This window comes from Dendrobates tinctorius, unplaced genomic scaffold (genome assembly GCF_039654945.1).
Source record: "Dendrobates tinctorius isolate UK_male_01 unplaced genomic scaffold, ASM3965494v1 ptg000127l, whole genome shotgun sequence".
NCBI lineage: Eukaryota > Metazoa > Chordata > Amphibia > Anura > Dendrobatidae > Dendrobates > Dendrobates tinctorius.
Window position 1 is genome coordinate 3417898 of NW_027361795.1, and position 22893 is coordinate 3440790.

General features: G+C 45.8%; 1 protein-coding gene across 1 annotated transcript in view; it reads right to left on the reverse strand.

Moving 5' to 3' along the window:
• Nucleotides 1–19353: 19353 nt before the first annotated feature.
• Nucleotides 19354–22893, reverse strand: part of KCNC4 (potassium voltage-gated channel subfamily C member 4) — a 125456-nt gene continuing 121916 nt past the window's right edge. Inside the window, exon 3 of the mRNA XM_073542434.1 lies at nucleotides 19354–19827. Within this exon, the coding sequence (XP_073398535.1) occupies nucleotides 19577–19827 (251 nt within the window). The 3' untranslated portion in view covers nucleotides 19354–19576. The remainder of the gene's footprint in view (nucleotides 19828–22893) is intronic.

Below are 22893 nucleotides of genomic sequence, written 5' to 3' on the forward strand. Positions count from 1 at the left end.
GGTTGCTTCTCTGGGACAGATGGTGTGGTTTAGCAATGATGTTTCAGCCCTCCACAGGTAGGGCTGTAGTCCCAGGGCAAAGTAGATGAGGTTGTCAAATGAGGAGATAGTGAGGAGAAGTAGATGGTGCAGTGTTAGGCACAGAGATGTAGCAGTGCTGAGTGGGTTGGTGCAGGAAGAAGGAAAGGAGACAGATGAATGCAGTTCCAGTTCTTTTACTCACGTTCTTGGCACAGACAGGTGCCCGCTTCCAGGCTGCGGTCTCCAGATCAGGGGTTCAGCCAACTCCCAGGCAGATGGAATTAACCTCTCCAGCTCTCCCTTTCGTGTGCCTGTTCTGAACATCTCCTCACTAGCGCTTATACTGAAGTACGTGTGGTTGTGTGTTAAACCCAAGTTCCTCCTTTCAGATGTTCCTTTGAACTCTACTTGTATAGCAGACAGCTGCAGCCTGCTTTGGGGACTCCTTGCTATCAAGTCGCGGCTCACTCACGTTGCTGTTGTGCCTCCAGGTCTTAGGTGGGAACAGAGCATTTACAGCTTCCTATTCCTCCGGTTTCTGCAGCAGGAACATCAGTATCTGTTAAACTTCGGGGACCGGACCCCGGCCATGCGCTTAGAACTTGAGGAAGAGCTCCACTCCAACCCTAGTCCTTAGTTCTCTTCTTCTCCTTACGTTCCGCAGTAATCTTTCCTCCTTCTGGAGAATCAAACTTTCTATTTCTCTTTCCCGTGCCAGCAGCTTCAGGTCACAGAAGTCTGCTGCAGAACCTCCTCCACTCCATCCCTCTCAGGGGACCCCACCTCACAGACTGACCTAGTCCTAATATTCTCCCGCTCTCTTGTGCAGTCTAAGCTCCACCCACCTCCCAGCACTCTTCGTGTTCCAAGCAGGGAGCCACCAAAGGTGCTTTGCTACAGTACTATGTTGTGTGGGATGCAGGTGTTGGAGGCTGGTCAGGTGTTACCATCTTACCTGGAGAGTGGGATACCACACCTCAGGAGGAGGTGCAGTACCTCTGTGGTGACTGAACCCTCAGGGGCGCCACATGTGTGTTGATATCCCCGTGTGTGGTGAGTATCCCATGTCAGGGCCCCACCTTAGCAACTGTACGGTATATACTCTTTGGCGCCATCGCTCTCATTCTTTAAGTCCCCCTTGTTCACATCTGGCAGCTGTCAATTTGCCTCCAACACTTTTCCTTTCACTTTTTCCCCATCATGTAGATAGGGGCAAAATTGTTTGGTGAATTGGAACGCGCGGGGTTAAAATTTCGCCTCACAACATAGCCTATGACGCTCTCGGGGTCTAGACGTGTGACTGTGCAAAATTTTGTGGCTGTAGCTGCGACGGTGAAAATGCCAATACATACACTTTTTCCCCATTATGTAGATAGGGGCAAAATTGTTTGGTGAATTGGAATGCACGTGGTTAAAATTTTGCCGGACCCCGAAAGCCTATGACGCTCTCGGGGTCCAGACGTGTGACTGTGCAAAATTTTGTGGCTGTAGCTACGACGGTGCAGATGCCAATACATACACTTTTTCCCCATTATGTAGATAGGGGCAAAATTGTTTGGTGAATTGGAACGCGCGGGGTTAAAATTTTGCCTCACAACATAGCCTATGACGCTCTCGGGGTCCAGACGTGTGACTGTGCAAAATTTTGTGGCTGTAGCTGCGATGGTGCGGATGCCAATCCCGGACATACATACACACACACACCCACATTGAGCTTTATATATTAGATGTGAGGAGAACTGGGGCCATCGCACTATATTTATGGTGGGAACTGGGGCCATTGCACTATATATACTACAGTTAGGTCCATATATATTTGGACAGAGACAACATTTTTCTAATTTTGGTTCTAGACATTACCACAATGAATTTTAAACAAAGCAATTCAGATGCAGTTGAAGTTCAGACTTTCAGCTTTCATTTGAGGGTATCCACATTAAAATTGGATGAAGGGTTTAGGAGTTTCAGCTCCTTAACATGTGCCACCCTGTTTTTAAAGGGACCAAACGTAATTGGACAATTGGCTCCAAGGCTATTTCACGGACAGGTGTGGGAAATCTTCACTACCTACTTGCTTTAATTTTGTATATGCTTTCTTTTCGTTACATTTTGCACCCCTTACAGCTCTATTTAGCCAAAGTGGTTTCCTCCTATTTCTAGCATGTTTATTCCCATATGGTATATACTGTGCACAGGTCCTATTCAGGATGCTAATAAATGTCTCCCATTTTTTGTGTACTTTTATGTCAGGATATCGTCCCAGTTTATTGCATTAAAGGGAATCATTTTTGGCTTATGAGATGTGGCCACCGCCATCAGGGGCTTATCCACAGCATTCTGTAATGCTGTAGATAAGCATCCGATGTAACCTGAAAGATAAGAAAAACAAGTTAGATTATACTCATCCCTGGGTCTGGTCTGGTTCAATGGGTGTCGCGGTCCGGTTCCTCCCATCTTCTAGCGATGACGTCCTCCTTCTTACTTCTGCCGCGGCTCCTGCGCAGGCGTACTTTATCTGCCCTATTGAGGGCAGAGCAGAATACTGCAGTGCGCAGGCGCCGGGAAAGGTCAGAAAGGTCAGGCGCCTGCGCACTGCAGTACTTTACTCTGCCCTCAACAGGGCAGATAAAGTACGCCTGCGCAGGAGCCGCGGCAGAAGTAAGAAGGAGGACGTCATTGCTAGGAGATGGGAGGAACCAGACCGGTCTGAGTCTGGGAAGAGAATCAAGTTAAGCAGGGTCAGGCACAGAGCGCAGAGGGATCAATGTTCCACAGGCAACAGGTACGATTGACACAGAGGGGAGGAACTAGCATGCTTAAGTAGAAGCCTGATTAAGGAAAATGAACACAGTTGATTGCAGCACAGACCCAGCACAGACTGAGAGCCCCGACACATAGCAACAAAAAGACAGAAACAGAGTGGAAATCATGACACACAAGTCACACACTTACTTCCGTTCGCACTTGCACTCCGGTCACACTCAACTCATTCACACTCGCTAAGGAAGAAGATTTAAAGAGTTTTGATTTTTTTTTCCCTTTATCAGCAATCCAACCTACAGGTCAATGCACTTCCTAGGGACTGGAAGCACTTAACCAGCTTTCACTTATAAACCCTTAATTACGAAACCCCACTCTTAAGGGCCTTTTACACATAGCAATATCGCTAGCGATATTGCTAAAGCGTCACCGATTTTGTGATATCTCTACATGTGACTGTGGCGCCCCAGAGGCTCAGTCGCCCCAGAGGTACTGCACCTCTTCCTGAGGTGTGGTGCCCCACCATCCAGGTAAGATGGAGGCTCCTAACCACGCTCCAACACTCGCATCACACACAACACAGTAGTTCAGCAAAGCCACATTGCGGCTCCCTGCTTGGAGTGTAGCAGAGCACTTTTGGTGGCTCCCTGCTTGGAACACGAAACGTGCAGGGAGGAGGGTGGAGTTGAGAATACATAAAAGGGCGGGGAGGTTTAGGATTACAGGTCAGACTGGGAGAGGAAGCCACTCAGAGAGGAGTGAGGAAAGAAGATCCCTGAGAGAGGGATGGAGGAAGGAGGTGCTGCAGCAGACCTCAGTGACCTGGGTCTGCTGGCACGGGAAAGGAAAGAAGGAGAAAGACATTGAACTGAAACCTGATCTTCCATAAGAGAGAGAGATTAGAATGGAGCGAAGGAGTAAAAGGGAATAGAAAGGACGTGGGTTAGAGGAAGAACCCTGCCTAGAAGTTCTAAGCGCAAGGCCAGGGCCCGGTCCCCGAGGTTGTATGGACACTAATGGTTCTGCAGCAGACACCGGTGGAGTAGTGGGCTGTAAATGCACTACTCCCATCTAAGACTTGGAGGCACAACAGCAACTTGGAAAGTGAGCTGGGACTCAGGAGTAAGGAGTCCCCGAAGCAGGCTACAGCTGTCTGCCGTACAAGTAGAGTTCTTGGGAGCATCTGTCAGGAGGCACTCCAGTGTAACTCAGTACTGGGAGTACTTCACACTTAAAGGCGCTATAGAGGAGACGTTCATAAAGGCACATGTTGGCGGAGCGTTGGAAGGGAGCATTCCATCTTGCCTGGAGGTTGACTGAGTCCCTGACCCGGAGGACACGGCATGGAGGCAGGCATCTGTGTGTACTACAGACTGTGAGTAAAGCTTTGGAACTGCAAGCCCTGGTGTCCTCCATTCATTCTTGCACCAACGCATCCAGCCCCGCAACATCTGGGTACCAGCTTTTACACCGCCTGTGCCTCTCCTCTTCCCCCACATCTACACTGCCCTGGGGCTACAGCTCCACCTGAGGGGAGCTTCACCATCTTGGCTGCAACACACCACCAGCCCCAGAGGATCTGCATGCAGCATCGGCCTAACATCGCACTTGCCGAACACCACAGGTGGCGTCACAAACTATTCATTCAAATCATTACATTCCCCCCATTACTTGGGCGCCCAGGGCCACGGACCGGGTCCCTGCTGCTGTGACACATCCCGCCGACACCGGCCCGGTACCGAGTACCCCACGGCCCTGGGAGGGCGACCCATGACACTCATCTCCGACCGCTCCCCCCGCTGGATATCGGTGATTGCGCGAGATCGTCCTGGTCCAATTCTCGTCGTCGGCTTCCTGCTGGCGCCGACGAGCGAGCCATGGTCGCTGGCGGAAGACGTCATCATCGCCGTGTCTGACAGGAGAGTAACGACCGCCAAGCATTGCTGCGTCGCTGGTGAGATCTGCCTGTTTGGCCGCTCACTAGCGACCATTCAGCGATGCACCAGCGATCCTGACCGGGTCATATCGTGGTCGGGATCGCTGGTGCATCGCTAAATGTAACGGGACCTTTTGTTAACCCCTTGTGAGTATAGCTACACCTCAGGAGTTAAGTGTTTAAGTTAACCCTTAAATATATAGTAAAATAAGAAACTGTTAACCTGTTGAGAGAGAAATAGGTTAAGAAAGCCCAAAAAATTAAACAGGTAGAAAAGCACTCAGCAATTTCACAATTCAGCAGCTCACAGCAATTCACACAGGTATTTGCTAAAGGACTCCCAAATTCCTCTTTCACTGAATCACAAGTCACACACTTCTGTTCGCACTTACGCTCCGGTCACACTCAGCTTGTTCACACTCGCTAAGGAAGAAGATATAAAGAGTTTTTTTTTCCCTTTAGCAGCAATCCAACATACAGCTCAATGCATTTGTGGCCAAAGAGTTCTATTTTAACCTTATTGGTCAACAGGACTTGTTTCCAAAATGCATCAGGCTTATTTAGATGTTGTTTTGCATATTTCTGATGCTGAATTTTATGGTGAGGACCCAGGAGACGTTTTGTTCTGATGACTCGTCCATGAAGGCCATATTTGTGCAGCAGTCTCTAAACAGTAGAACAATGTACCACAACTCCAGAGTCTGCTAAATCTTTCTGAAAGTCTTTTGCAGTCAAGCAGGGGTTCTGATTTGCCTCTCTAGCAATCCTATGAGCAGCTCCCTCTGAAATATAGCTTTCTCCTCCAGACTAGTGATGGGCGAGTCCTAAATTACTCGGAATCGCTTGACTCTAGCGAGTCCGAGCCCGGGACTCGCTACTCGTTGCGAGTCTAGCGAGTCCAATGTTAATGAATGGGGAAGCGAGTCTTAGCGAGTAATGTGCGATTTACAAATCGCAGATGTGTCTCGGAAAGCGCTTGCATTGGCGATTTGTAAACCCCACTCGCAACAGTTTGTTGCTGCTGTGTCCGAGTCCAAACTCGCATTTGTTTGTCTTATTTAGCGCCGATGAGGCGAGGGAAGCGATTTTCTCTAGCACACACCATGCTTTGAGCAAACAGGAAATAATCCGAGTCGAGTTGACATACGCACACACACACAGAGCAATACAGAGCAATCATGGCCCGTGTCACTGTCAACACGCTGCAGTTGATTGATCTGGTTGAGGCTCGGCCCCTGCTTTGGCTCCCCACTGACCCTGCCTATGGGCATAACATCCAGCGGACTACAGCCTGGAGGGAGATCGCTCAAGTGATGTTCCCTGCACTGCTACGGCCACGACCTCGTCCCTTTGCAACCTCTTTTTTGGGAAATTGTGGTTTTTGTGACATTGTTGACAAATGCACAGTCACCGAGATGGAGTTAGGTGGTGCTGTAGGCGTCACTTGCTGGCGGGGTAAGTGTGTGTGCTGACACCTAGCAGTGAAGCTGCACACTAGTCCCTGCACTGTGCACTGCACTGTAAGGCTTGATCCTCCCTGCCTGCCTGCCTACAGTCTACACAGTACTCCTCTGTCCTCCTGGTAGCTCTCAGAAGAGCTGTTTGGGTTTAATATAAGGAATCTTGAAGTTTCCCTACACTAACTGACAATCCCTATTATCTGCTCAAGCATCTACCTCACCCTGCTCTATCTCACATCTCTCAGGAATGTAGAGGAAATGGCGGTGGAAAAGGCTTATATACAGCCTCGCCTCTCATACATGACATAGGCATCACGATGGACAGAAGCCAATCATAGTCCTGCCACAACCAACATTACTGAATATGATTGGCTAACATGCTTGTCCATCTAAAAAAGTTTTCTGACCTAACACGCTAGGCTGTCTCGGAAGCTTTGTAGGAACATAACAGATTCTATATTTGCGAGTCCCGAATCCAGTATACAGGACTCGGGATTCGTAGACTCGCTCAGACTCGCTCACAATCGCTGTGTGTTGACATAGGCTGTCTTGGAAACTTGTAGGAACATAACAGATTCTGTATAAGCGAGTCCCGAATCCAGTATACAGGACTCGGAATCGTAGACTCGCTCAGACTCGCTCAGACTCGCTCAGACTCGCTGTTGACAGCGATGTGATATAGCGAGTCTAGCGAGTGAGAAAAAAAAACTCTGACAAAACTAGGATTGCCATTGACTTGCATTGGACTCGTTACTGTGCGAGTAATCACTGGGAGACTCGCCGAGTAACGAGTCCAGCGAGTCCCTTACTATTCGCCGAGTAACGAGTCCTAGCGAGCAGACTCGCCCATCCCTACTCCAGACCTTATCTTGACCTCCACTGTTCCTGTTAATTGCCGTCGAGGTGCTACAGGTCCCCTGTTGTGACGATCCCTAGTACAGATGAAGCTGATAACAGGTATCAATTAATCTTATTAGATACTACTTGCATCTATACCTTCATATCATATTCAATGTTTTGCACCTATCCTTACTATAGCCTATATTTCATTAAGACTCTCTATTACTATCATGTTTATGGTAATCAGGGAGACTGTCAGTACAATATATGTTATGACTCCTGGAGTAGACCTTCTGGGTCGTGATACCAACCCTCCCTGAGCGAGCTGACCTAATGCAACCACCCTCTATACAGGGAGCGTCAGGGGCAGACCCGGGGGGGGTAAAGTACCGCAACGGCTGGTACCAGGAGGCCGGCTTGAAGGAGACTAAGAAGGGTACAAAAAACTGGGGAACACACTAGGTTCCGGAGAGAGCAAAGAGCGCACACAGGGAAGCACGCTGGATACAGAAGAGCACAGAGTGTGCACTGGAAAGCACACTGGATACAGGAAAGCACAGAGCGCACACTGTGAAGCACGCTGGGTACAGGAGAGCACAGAACGCGCACTGGGAAGTACGCTGGATACAGGAGAGCACAGAGTGCACACTGTGAAGCACGCTGGGTACAGGAGAGCACAGAGTGTACACTGGGATGCACACTGGATACAGGAGAGCACAGAGCGCACACTGGGAAGCACGCTGGATACAGGAGAGCACAGAGTGCACAATGTGAAGCACACTGGGTACAGGAGAGCACAGAGTGTGCACTGGGACGCACACTGGATACAGGAGAGCGCAGAGCGCACAAAGGTTAGCACCCTGGATACAGGAGAGCACAGAGTGCACACTGGGAAGCACACTGGATTCAGGAGAAGGCAGAGCGCACACTGAGAAGCATGCTGGATACAGGAGAGCACAGCGCGCACACTGGGAAGCACCCTGGATACAGGAGAGTGCAGAGCGCACACAGGGAAGCACGCTGGATACAGGCAGGGCCGCCATCAGAGCATTACTGCCCTGACTGGTGTAGGGGGCCCAGTGGGCAGAGGGGGCCCGCATCATGCCCCGTCTCATCTGCTCACCGGGCCCCTACCGGCAGGCTAAACCGGGCCCTTAGCGGCACTGTGGTGCGGCAGTTGAATGCTATTGATATGCGGGCACATCGTCCCGCACGTCAATAGTAAACAGCCGCTAGCCAGTCGGAGGCTGGCAGCTGACATCAGCCGCAGCGCGCATGTCGCCGGCATCTGACATCATTTTCAGTCACTGGCGAGTGCACGCTTCAGCTGCGTGGAGGGAGCTTCGCCGCTGGAGCGCGGCCTGGTAAGGAGAACTTTTTTTTTTATTGAAAGTGGCAATCCGGGGGGCCCGAGGCAGACTGAGACACGGGGGCAGAATGCAAGACATAATGGGGGCAGAATGCAGACATGGGGGCAGATTGCAAGACATGATGGGGACAGAATGTAGACATGGGGCAGAATGCAAGACATGGGGGCAGAATGCAGACATGGGGCAGAATGCAGACATGGAGGCAGATTGCAAGACATGGGGAAGAATGCAGACATGGGAGCAGAATGCAGACATGGGGGCAGAATGCAAGACATGGGGCAGATTGCAAGACATGGGAGCAGGATGCAAGACATGGGGGCAGAATGCAGACATGGGGCAGAATGCAGACGTGGGGGCAGATTGCATGACATGATGGGGGCAGAATGAAGACATGGGGCATATTGCAAGACATGATGGAGGCAGAATGCAGACATGGGGGCAAGAATACAGACATGAGTGCAGAATGCAGACAAGGGTGCAGAATGCAAGATATGATGGAGCAGAATGCAGACATGGAGGCAGAATGCAAGATATGGGGCCAGAATGCAGACATGGGGGCAGAATGCAAGACACGGGGGCAGAATGCAGACATGGGGGCATAATGCAGACATGGGGGAAGATTGCAAGACATGATAGTGCAGAATACAAGACATGATGGGGCAGAATGCAGACATGGGGGCAGAATGCAAGACATGGAGGCAGAATGCAGGACATGGGGCAGAATGCTGGACATGGGGCAGAATGCAGATATGGGGCAGAATGAAAGACATGATGGGGGCAGAATGCTGGACATGGGGGCAGAATGCAGACAAGGGGGCAGAATGCAGACATGGGGCAGAATGCAGACATGGGGGCAGAATGCAAGACATTATGGGGCAGAATGCAAGGCATGATGGGGCAGAATGCAGACATGGGGGCAGAATGCAAGACATGAAGGCAGAATGCAGGACATGGGGCAGAATGCTGGACATGGGGCAGAATGCAGATATGGGGCAGAATGAAAGACATGATGGGGGCAGAATGCTGGACATGGGGCAGAATGCAGACAATGGAGCAGAATGCAGACAAGGGGGCAGAATGCAGACATGGGGCAGAATGCAAACATGGGGGCAGAATGCAAGACATGATGGGGCAGAATGCAAGGCATGATGGGTGCAGAATGCAAGACATGATGGGGGCAGAATGCAAGACACGGGGGCAGAATGTGACAGTGAGACACAGGAAGGGGCAGAATGGACACGGGGCAGAATGTGACAGTGAGACACAGGAGGAGGCAGAATGCGTGGCATGGGGGCAGAATGTGACAGTAAGACACAGGAGGGGGCAGAATGTGACAGTGAGACACAGGAGGGGCAGAATGTGAGACACAGGAGGATGCAGGATGGGAGACACATGGTGCAGGATCATGGGGCAGGAAGGATAAGATGGAAACAGATGGGGAGATCATATGGGGTACAATGGATACTTATGAGGGCGGGATGGGAGAACATATGGCTGGAGCCAGGAATGAGACACATGGGGGCCAGGCAGTGGCGTAGCAACTGTTTGTGGCGCCCGGGGCGGTCGAAAAATTTGCCGCCCCTTTGGTCGTTGATAATTCGGAAGCATCCGAAGAGCCCACACTACACTCAAAGATCTAATTTTTAGTCTGCTACTAACTCTGCTATTATTTCTAAATTTCTAGACTTTCAACTTCTTGCAGTTCTCTATATATATGTATGTATTAGCTTGATGATGCTGGATGAAGACCTAATGGCTTTTTTTAATAATAATTTTTAATAATGTGACAGAAAAAAACCCAGAAAGTACAAATTATTTTGGCGGACAGGGGGCGGACACTGACAGCTTGGGGTCCCTGTGCAAGAAATGTGTCCGGGCCCCCCTCCTTTTATGGCGTCAAAGCTACGTGTGTGTGTATATATATATATAGATAGATAGATTATTGATATTATATAGCCACACACACACATACAGGTATATATTACATAGTCTCCTTTATTATGTATATTGCTGTCCCATACACAGTGCCTTCTCTTGTTATGTACAGTTCTGTCCCTTACATATTGGATTATATAGAGCCCTGTTTTTTATTACATACCGTCCTGTCTTGTTAGCTGTATAATGCAATGATGGCTGATGGAGCATGGGAAAGCTTCCTTTCTAATGGAGGAGCTGATGGACTGGTCGTCTGGTCACCGGCTCCTCGATCAGCAGTCATTTTATATCTAACAAGAGAGGGGACCATGTAATAAAAGAGGGCGCTGTGAATAACAAAAATAACAAAAATACACTATGTAAGAGACAGCACTATACATAACAGCAGAGGAAGCTATATAATAAGGGACGGCACCATATATAACTAGAGAGGATGGTAGGTAATAAGGGGCGGTGTTATACATAATAAAAGAGGAAACTATGTAACTAAGGATGGTGTTATACAGAATTAGTGAGTACACTATATACTAAGGGACTGTGTTAGACATAATAAACGATAATGTCTTCCTCCACCTCCCCCTGTTCCTAAGGCCATTATAAGTCCCCCTTCCTCCCATCCCAATCCCCCACACCCCTCATTGTCCTCCTCCCCTCGCATCCCATTATTGTCCTCTCCCCCACCTCCATCATTTTCTTCTCCACCACTATCTTTGCTTTCTCCCCCACCACTCCCATCATTGCCCATTCCACCACCTCCATCATTTCCTCCTCCTCCACCACCCCCATTTATTGCCCTTTCCACCACCACCATCATTGCATTCTCACCCACCACCCCATCATTGCCCTCTCGACCATCACCCCATCATTGTCTTCTCCCCATCACTGCCTTCTCCATCACCCCATCACTGTGCCTTCTCCCCATCACTCCCATCATTGCCTGCTCCATCACCCCATCACTCCCATCATTGTCTGCTCCATCACCCCATCATTGCCTGCTTCATCACCCCCATCATTGCCTGCTCCATCACCCCATCACTGCCTTCTCCATCACCCCATCACTGCCTGCTTCATCACCCCATCACTCCCATCATTGTCTGCTCCATCACCCCATCACTGCCTGCTCCATCACTCCCATAATTGTCTGCTCCATCACCCCCATCATTGCCTGCTCCATCACCCCCATCACTCCCCTCATTGCCTGCTCCATCACCCCATCATTGCCTGCTCCATCACCCCCATCATTGCCTGCTCCATCACCCTATCACTGCCTTCTCCATCACCCCATCACTGCCTGCTCCATCACCCCCATCACTCCCCTCATTGCCTGCTCCATCACCCCATCATTGCCTGCTCCATCACCCCCATCATTGCCTGCTCCATCACCCCCATCACTCCCCTCATTGCCTGCTTCATCACCCCATCATTGCCTGCTCCATCACCCCATCACTGCCTGCTCCATCACCCCCATCACTCCCCTCATTGCCTGCTCCATCACCCCATCACTGCCTGCTCCATCACCCCCATCATTGTCTGCTCCATCACCCCATAATTGCCTGCTCCATCACCCCATCATTGCCTGCTCCATCACCCCCATCATTGCCTGCTCCATCACCCCCATCACTCCCCTCATTGCCTGCTTCATCACCCCATCATTGCCTGCTCCATCACCCCATCACTGCCTGCTCCATCACCCCCATCACTCCCCTCATTGCCTGCTTCATCACCCCATCATTGCCTGCTCCATCACCCCATCACTGCCTGCTCCATCACCCCCATCACTCCCCTCATTGCCTGCTCCATCACCTCATCACTGCCTGCTCCATCACCCCCATCATTGTCTGCTCCATCACCCCATAATTGCCTGCTCCATCACCCCATCATTGTCTGCTCCATCACTCCCCTCATTGCCTGCTCCATCACCCCATCATTGCCTGCTCCATCACCCCATCATTGCCTGCTCCATCACCCCATCATTGCCTGCTCCATCACCCCCATCATTGCCTGCTCCATCACTGCCTGCTCCATCACCCCATCATTGCCAGCTCCATCACCCCATCATTGCCTGCTCCATCACCCCATCATTGCCTGCTCCATCACCCCATCATTGCCTGCTCCATCACCCCATCATTGTCTGCTCCATCACCCCATCATTGCCTTCTAGACCATCACTCCCATCATTGCCTGCTCCATCATACACACAGACACACACACACACACAGACATACATACATACATACACACAAGACACCACCTCTCTCCTCTCACCTGTCCGCAGCATCGCCCGCGCTTCCTCCCTCACACAGCAGCGGCCGCTGAATGATGACGTCACTCAGCGGCGCTCCTCTGTGTGAAACAGGAAGCGCGGCCTCCGGGCAGGAAGCAGGACGGACCATTGCCGCTCCGCTCCTGCTATTCACTCTTGCAGGCAGCGGAGCTGCCGTGATCGCATCGCTCCCTGCCCGCCGCTGCACTGCACTGCAGGGTGGAATTGCTGCTGCCGCGCCGCCCCCACACACATGCCGCCTGGGGCGGACCGCCCCCCCTGCCCCCCCACGCTACGCCAGTGGGGCCAGGATGGGGAATATTATTACCATAGGGGCTAATTAAGGGATATTATTACTGCAGTGATGTATTTATTTTATTTTTTGAGTATACTGTTTTAAATGGAAAATGAATAGGCCACACACAGGGGATCACCTGAGACAGGAGTTAGCATAAAATTATTCAATCTTTATTTGACACAAAAGGTGGCTATTTTAGCCCTTACCATTTAACTCTTTGTGCCCAGAATGGTTTGGCCTTATGAGGTGCTTATAGAGTCCTGTGTGTTATCTTTGGGACTTTACCAATTATAATTTGTAGGTTGGCTATTTAAGTCTTTGATTTCGGATACCTATGTACCTCCTTTATGGATAAGCTGCTCTTGGTTACATGTCTTTAATTATTTTCTTTTCATTGTTATATTTCATGTGTTCCATGATTGCAGTGATGTCTAATGATTATGCTGTCCTCTGAGGCTTCGATGTTTACAACTTGTGCACATCTATTTGGGTAGGAATCAATATTGTATTTCTGTATAGGCATTTAATGTACCCTGTAGATGGTTTACACATCATGGTATGCTATTTATATGGACATAGGGCTCTCTTATAAACCTACTTATTGTGGAGTGTTTTGCTATGTGTGGTTGGCTCTATTATGAGCCTATTGATCTTTGTATGTCACATTTGTGACGAATTTTAATGTTTTTAACTTTTTTTGCGTGCTTGTCTTTTTGTGTCAAATAAAGATTGAATAATTTTATTCTAACTCCTGTCTCAGGTGATCCCCTGTGTGTGGCCTATTCCTTTTTCTCTTTTTATATTGCTACCTTGTTGTATAGGTCAGGGTTGGATCCCTGTTTACATTTTAGTCGTGCCCCTGTGTGTTTTTTGATACTGTTTTAAATGTGGGGTGTTCCTGTTACTGTGTAGTGTGATACTATGTTGCCTTTTTTTCTTCATGTGATGTAATGTAGAAGTTGGGAAAAAATAAGTAATGTGTTCTGCAAGCGGAGCTCTAGATAACTGTGTTATTTCATGCAGAGATGAGCCCTGGCTGGAAGAAGTGATGGCGATCTGTGCTGGATGAAAGATGACAAGCAAAGATGAAGGACTTCACCTAGAGACATCACCTATGAGTTAGTGTGTCACCTATACACTGACACTATACACTGTATACTATATACAGAGGTCCTGTGTATAATGTCATTGATCACTGTATTACCTGTACACAGACACTGCATACTAAGTACAGATCTCCTATGTATAATGGCACTTATGGCGATTGTATTGTTTTTTTATTACTGATCAGTATTGTAGCATTCAGTCACTATGTGGTGGTAATATGTGGTCTGGACATGGTGTTGCAGTATTTGTCCATTGTATGTGCTATTATTTGGTCACTTTGTGGTGGTAATTTGTGGTCTGGTCATGGTGCGGTGGTATTTGTTCCTTGTATGTGATATTCTTTGGTCACTGAGGTAGTAATATGTGGTCTGGTCATGGTGTGGCGGTATTGGTTCCTTGTATGTGGTATTATAGGTCACTATGTGGTGGTAATATGTGGTCTGGACATGGTGCAGTGGTATTTGTCCCTTGTAAGTGATATTATTGGTCATTTTAAAAATTGAAAAATAAATAAAAATATACCTAAATTGTATTGCATATTTTAATAAATATTTAATAGGTTAGCGTAGAGTAGAGCTCGGCGCCAAAAGTGTCTACAGTGTTGTGATGGCAGCTTAAAAAAATCTTTTGGCCAAAACTGTTAATGTGTGATTGGTGAGAAGTGGAGTTTTTCCAAGAGAGGGCAGTGGGACTGTGGACAGTTTGAGGAGTGGAGGCAAGGCTGGGGTGGAGCCTGGGTGGAGTCTAAAGGGGGCCCCGAAATTTTGCCAGTATGGGGCCCTGAAATTCCTAGTGGCAGCCCTGGATACAGGAGAGCTCAAAGCACACACAGGGAAGCACGCTGGAATAAGAAGAGCAGAGTGCTCATAGGGAAGCAAACTGGGACCTGAATATCAGAAGAGCACCCACGCTGGAACCTAAACTGGCCCAGAACACATGCTGAAGTAATAATCAGGCTCTTCATCAAGCAGGAAGCAGCCTGATATACATGTTGCAGCAGCACGTGAGGGAGGACTTCCGGGTCATGCCGCATAAGGAACGAGGGAGGCGCGCGGCCACGGCCTAAGCAGCTGGGTGTGAGTGCATGGCGGATGGGATCCTCGACGAGCACTCCAAGCCAGAAGCTGAGGAGAAACCCCCGGAGGAGCCCAGTCAGCGGCACGCCGAGGAGTGAGGGAGGTATCCCGGGGCCGGAGGGCAGATGGCCCATAATAATATTCCCCTTCCATTCTATTGGTTACATTCATATGCAGCGAAAGTACTTTTGGTAATACTGATATTCTGTGCTGTTAATACAGTGTAGTCAAATGGTTGTAAGATTGTAGCTATATGGTTAGCAAATATCAAATTAGATTAATAAACATTTTAGATATCTCATTACAGTTATAATTATCTCATCTGCCAACTAATTTGTCAATCTGTAAAGCATTTGGTGTCATGCATCTTTAACTTGAAGCGTCCCATCCATATTGAGATATTCTTGAATATTGAAGCCAGTATGCTGTTATCATGACGATATGGGGTGGAACCGTTCAGATGTTACACTTGACTTATAATCTTTCCATACTAGCAATATATTTAATAACATCATGTAGTATTACCAATTGTGTTTATATTTACGGTAAGTCTGGTGCCATATTATGGTCTATAACCTGAATCAAGATACTGCTCAACATCTATTTCCACAGTTGGATTTGAAGGAATACATGTTTATGTATTACTGGGTCACCAAGATTCAACTGTGCGACCTGTAGTCTCAATGTTCTTTTTAGGCTGTCTGCTCAACTATGTATATATATTTCATACTATAATGTTTAATTAAGTTAATATTTTTGATATCACAGAAATAATCTTCCTTCCTTATTCTTTGAGCTCTCTTCAAGGATTTAATTGTGGTGGAGATTATTCCACATGATTCCATAATGGATCACTCTTCTTTTTTGGTTTACTGTATTGTTCTATAGGAATTATGGGTGTTATTATATTTCTTAGGGTTTTTTAGGTTGTTAGCACAACTCCAGAGTCTGCTACATCTTTCTGAAGGTCTTTTGCAGTCAAGCAGGGGTTCTGATTTGCCTCTCTAGCAATCCTATGAGCAGCTCTCACTGAAGTTTTGCTTGATCTTCCAGACCTTATCTTGATCTCCACTGTTCCTGATAACTGCCATTTCTTACTTACATTTTGAACTGAGGAAAGGGCAACTGGAAAAAGCTTTGATATCTTTTCATAATCTTCTCCTTTTTTGTGGGCCTCCATCGTTTTCATTTTCAGAGTGCTAGGCAGCTGCGTAGAAGAACTCATAGCTGCTGTTTTTTGGCACAGGGTTAGAAGAGGCTGGGTTTTTAGAAAGCTGGGAAATTTGCATCACTTGGCTTTTCCTAGGAATGATAGTGAACAAACCATAACAGGCTAATTAAAGTCTGAAACATTGGTCAAAGTTATCTGGACAAACAAATCTCCAAGGATGACCGAACTTTTGCTTCGGCCCATTTTCCCTTTTGTAATTTGTAAAAAGAAAACAATTACTATATATACTGTATATATACAGTCATGGCCAAAAGTATTGACACCCCTGCAATTCTGTCAGATAATATTCAGTTTCTTTCTGAAAATGATTGCAAACACAAATTCTTTGGTATTATTATCTTCATTTAATTTGTCTTTAATGAAAAAACACAAAATAGAATGAAGCAAAAAGCAAAACATTGATCATTTTACACAAAACTCCAAAAATGGGCCAGACAAAAGTATTGGCACCCTCAGCCTAATACTTGGTTGCACAACCTTTAGCCAAAATAACTGCGACCAACCGCTTCCAGTAACCATCAATGAGTTTCTTACAATGCTCTGCTGGAATTTTAGACCATTCTTCTTTGGCAAACTACTCCAGGTCCCTGATATTTGAAGGGTGCCTTCTCCAAACTGCCATTTTTAGATTTCTCCACAGGTGTTCTATGGGATTCAGGTCTGGACTCATTGCTGGCCACCTTAGAAGTCTCCAGTGCTTTCTCGCAAACCATTTTCTAGTGCTTTTTGAAGTGTGTTTTGGGTTATTGTCCTGCTGGAAGACCCATGACCTCTGAGGGAGACCCAGCTTTCTCACACTGGGCCCTAAATTATGCTGCAAAATTTGTTGGTAGTCTTATGACTTCATAATGCCATACACACGGTCAAGCAGTCCAGTGCCAGAGGCAGCAAAGCAATCCCAAAACATCAGGGAACCTCCGCCATGTTTGACTGTAGGGACAGTGTACTTTTCTTTGAATGCCTCTTTTTTCTCCTGTAAACTCTATGTTGATGCTTTTGCCCTAAAAGCTCTACTTTTGTCTCATTTAACCAGAGAACATTCTTCCAAAATGTTTTAGGCTTTTTCAGGTGAGTTTTGGCAAACTCCAGCCTGGCTTTTTTATGTCTCGGGGTAAGAAGTGGAGTCTTCCTGGGTCTCCTACCATACAGTCCCTTTTCATTCAGAGGCCGACGGATAGTACGGGTTGACACCATTGTACCCTCGGACTGCAGGGCAGCTTGAACTTGTTTGGATGTTAGTGGAGGTTCTTTATCCAACATTCGCACAATCTTGCGTTGAAATCTCTTGTCAATTTTTCTTTTCCGGCCACATCTAGGGAGGTTAGCCACAGTGCCATGGGCTTTAAACTTCTTGATGACACTGCACACGGTAGACACAGGAACATTCAGGTCTTTGGAGATGGACTTATAGCCTTGAGATTGCTCATGCTTCCTCACAATTTGGTTTCTCAAGTCCTCAGACAGTTCTTTGGTCTTCTTTCTTTTCTCCATGCTCAATGTGGTACACACAAGGACACAGGACAGAGGTTGAGTCAACTTTAATCCATGTCAACTGGCTGCAAGTGTGATTTAGTTATTGCCAACACCTGTTAGGTGCCACAGGTAAGTTATAGGTGCTATTAATTACACAAATTAGAGAAGCATCACATGATTTTTCAAACAGTGCCAATACTTTTGTCAACCCTCTTTGTTATGTTTGGTGTGGAATTATATCCAATTTGGCTTTAGGACAATTCTTTTTGTGTTTTTTCATTTAAGACAAATTAATTGAAGATAATAATACCAAAGAATTTGTGTTTTCAATCATTTTCAGGAAGAAACTGAGTATTATCTGACAGAACTGCAGGGGTGTCAATACTTTTGGCCATGACTGTATATATATATATATATGTTGCCTAACATACAAAGGAAATGTGTCATCTTTAACTTTAGGCCTTTTAGAGATAGTTTCATCTTCAATTTGCCTAACTGTTCACAATAACAGTAGTTTTGACCAGAGGCGCCCAAACATTTACATGCCACTGTATGTAAGTAGAATAAACGATCTCTTCCAAATGATATGGAGGTTTTCTTTATGTCCTGCAGGTCCCTAAACCATGGCACTGGAGGGTGTCCAGATACTCACAGCCTTATAACCATATTAGCCTTATAACCATATTCTCCCAATACGTTTCCTCAAGGCTGATTCATCAGATGGTTAGATATGACTATAACCACAGTTCAAGCAAAAAAATAAACTTCTCCATCAATGTTAAAATCCATATTGACCCGCCTAATCTAGTCATAGCTGCGCCATGGTATTGTCACTGCTATAATTGGAAAACGTCATATCCAGACATCAATAGTGTGTTGGAAAACACTTCAAGTATGCGAGACATCACTTCTGGGTGTCCTGTGGAACGCATCCTTGGACCACATGGACGTCATTAAAGGGTGCCATTAATTAATTATATGCATTGTAGACAGGGAAAGCTTCCACTTTGATTTTATTCATCAGTTTCTACATGGACCTTGCTTCTTTTTAACATACCTGTGATGTCTTATTCCATTTTGTTTGTTATTGCTGTTTAATATATTTAATACAATTCAATTGTTTCATTATTATTGGCTTATATTTTTCCTATTAATGGTGTTCCATGAGCATATCTATATTCTTCTTCTTTTTTTGTTTGTTTTTGCTTTTATGTTAAATGCTTCTATTTTTTTTAGTGTATATCTGATGAAGGTCGATGAGACCGAAACATTAACTTGTATGTACACAGTTCACTGATTCAATAAATTGCATAAGTTTCACTTTGTGTGACGGATTTCTTGTTGAAAATATATCTTCATGGTAAATTTTATTTCAGTGGAACAGCTATGATCACAAAATTTTAATTAAATGGTTTTCCATCAATATAGTTCAAAGTGTTGAAAGCTGATGAACAGGCACTTAGTAAAAATTTCAGTGTTTGGTGAGCGGCTCGGCTCTTGGACCACTACTATGATATGTGATATGACATGGACAAGGATAAAGTGGTAGCTACAAATCTAAGAATTTCAATAGAAAACAAAAGTCTTACTAAGAAATTTTTTATTTTCTTACACAGACTAAACTTTATTCAGAGATCTTCCAGACAAAGATAAAAGATACAAATAAGAAACATCTTACCACACAGGTGACCAGAGACAAACTGTAACACTTCACCTATGTAGTTTTCATCAGTTTTCTATAGGAAGACTATGAAATTGAGAGTTAATAGTATACATCCAGGTCAAAAATTCTATGGAATATGCATTTTATGAGGGACCTAGTAGAATTTGTGAATCCATCTCTATGTCTATATCTCGTATACCTTTCTTTATACCTCCATCGGCAGCACAAGTATATTCTCCAGAACTCAGTAGGAAGCAGGAGGCCCCTGACTTGTTTTTGTCTTTGGCACTGGCTCGTCGAATGATTCTCTTGTCTTCAAGTTGTTGGAATGCAGTTGAGTCTTCGTGATCCTCATCTGGCATTACCGTGTTGGCATCGCCATTTTGTTTTGAATCTGGGGAAAACATATTTTCTTTAGAATCTGAATAAGTTATTTTTTCTTACACCCAATCCTACTGCATGTATTAATAGAAATATAACCTAATCAAAATGCAATTCAATGTAAGTATCAAAATCTATATCAGTAGCAAAAATACATTAAACTCTATTATGTTCACAGTGATATCACATTTTTTCTATCTAAAGTATCTATTAAAAATGCCTAAATGAAAAGTACAGAATCTGTTCCTCCATTAACCTTAATGATAAAAATAACAAGAACTTCAGGTTTCCTATATTGTACCAGTATAGCAGACAGCTACCTATGCCTCAGCCAACATTCATCTGTAACAAGATAATAGAAGGAATATGTTGACTTTTTGACATGACTGGTTTCTCTCTACAAAAAAGTAATAATAATATGTTTTTATTCCTTTGAGATATGGTCCTCACCTTTGTTCTTACAAAAAACTATTTAGTTTCTCATCATTGCAACATTTGAAATTGGGGAAGGTGCTTTTGTATTAACCCTTTCACTGTAATGTTTACAATATTAATCTCTGTCAAACGTTTTCCTGTCACAACAACCGGCATTCTACAAGATCACTCTGTGGTACTGACTAATACAGATAGGATGTTGGAGAGGGGAAAAATCCCCATTGGGCATTGACAGCACTGGATGTAATGAGCCTATGTTCAGGATCCCTGTCTAATGCACCAACTATACTCATTAGCACATAGTAATTCAATACTTCCTGTATCCATGTATCTGTGATGTCACATGCTTCGACTAATATACTGTACACCATCGATATGATTGGTAAACTGCTTATCCCTATTATAGGAACATGTAGCCAGCTGGAAATGATATGGAGGGTTGTGACTGGTTGCTATTCTTATGGGGGCATGTGACTGTCTTTGTCACATCTATGCAAATTGATTCTTCAGATAGGAAGAGGACTTTTAGTGCCACGTACTGGAAGTAGCAATTTTGAAACTCACTATTCACCGTTTTACAAGCCTTGCCACATGACTTAAGATAAATGTCAAACCAGATGTCAAATGTCACACTTCACAAATAGAAATATTACACCTGTGTTGTATGTGACTTTAAATTAATGAAGCTGCACCTCCTATACATAGAACAAATCTGCACAGATAGCGACAACCCTGGGACAATGCTGCTAACACGTTTCCTACAGCGGTGCTCTAGGTACACTGAACGCCTGTGGAAAAAAATCCAATCTACCCAAAGATTTCATCCATTAGAAGTTTATGCTTAAAGCATACAACACTGCCCTTCACCTCTCCAAACAAACCTATTTCAACACCCTCATCACCTCACTATCAAATAACCCTAAACGTCTCTTTGACACTTTGCATTCCCTACTCAATCCAAGAGTGCAAACCCCAACCAGAGATCTCCAAGCTGATGATCTGGCCAATAACTTCAAAGAAAAAATTGACCATATCCGACAGGAAATTTTCTCGCGATCCCCTCATACCATGCAATGTCCTCCCTCCCCCACTACATCTAGCTCATTCTCTGATTTTGAACCAGTTACAGAAGAAGAAGTGATCAGGCTCCTTGCATCTTCTCGCCCTACTACTTGCCCCAGTGACCCTATTCCCTTCCATCTCCTCCAGTCCCTTTCCCCTGCTGTCACCATCACTACTCAACTAGCAAAAATATTCAACCTCTCTCTCTCTTCTGGTATCTTTCCCTCCTCATTTAAGCATGCCATCATACATCCATTACTTAAAAAATCACCCCTTGACCAAAACTGTGTCGGTAACTATAGACCTGTCTCCAATCTTCCCTTCCTCTCTAAACTCCTTGAACGCCTGGTCCACTCCCGTCTATTCCACTATCTCTCAGATAACTCTCTTCTTGACCTTCTTCAATTCGGTTTCCACTCTTTACACTCTATTGAAAGTGCCCCCACTAAGGTCTCTAATAATTTACTAACAGCTAAATCTAATAGTCACTATTCTATGCATTATCTCCTAGATCTCTCTGCAGCATTCAACACTGTGGATCATCAGCTCCCCTCACTATGCTCCACTCCATTGGCCTCAAGGACACCGTTCTCTCCTGGTTCTCCTCCTACCTTTCTGACGGCTCCTTCACTGTATGTTTTGCTGGCTCCTTCTCTTCTCATCTTCCCCTTACTGTTGGGGTTCCTCAAGGATCAGTCCTGGGTCCCCTCCTCTTCACTTTGTATACTGCCCCATTGGACAAACAATCAGTAAATTTGGTTTCCAGTACCATCTCTATGCTGATGACACCCAATTATACATCTCCTCTCCTGACATCACGCCTGCCTTTTTAGAAAACACCAGTGATTGCCTTACCACTGTCTCCAACATCATATCCTCACTCTATCTGAAACTGAACCTGTCAAAAACTGAACTCCTTGTGTTTCCTCCCTCTACTAACCTACCTATGCCCGACATTGCCATTTCCGTGTGTGGTTCTACAATTACTCCCCAGCAACATGCCCACTGTCTTGGTGTCATACTTGATTGAAAGCTTTCATTCACCCCCCACATCCGATCACTGACTTGCTCTTGACATGTGCACCTCAAAAACATTTATAGAATTCAACCATTTCTTACTTTTGATTCTGCAAAACTCTTTCTGTTTCTCTTGTTCATTCTTGTCTGGACTACTGTAATTCTCTACTAATCATTCTCCATCTTACCAAACTCTCCCCTCTCCAATTTGTCTTAAATGCTGCAGCCAGGATCATATTCCTCACCAACCATTACACCGATGCCTCTACCTTGTGCCAGTCATTACACTGGCTACCCATCCACTCCAGAATTCAGTATAAACTTATTACCCTCACTCACAAAACACTCCATGGCTCACCACCATCCTACATCTCCTCCCTCATCTCAGTCTACCACCCTACCCGTTCCCACCATTTTGCTAATGACCTGAAGTTAACATCCTCAATAATCAGAACCTCCCAGTCCCGTCTCCAAGATTTTTCACGTGCTGCGCCAATTTTTTGGAATGCCTATAAGGATGCGGAGGGCACCATCAAGTAGTAAGACTGATTAGAAGGGATCCATC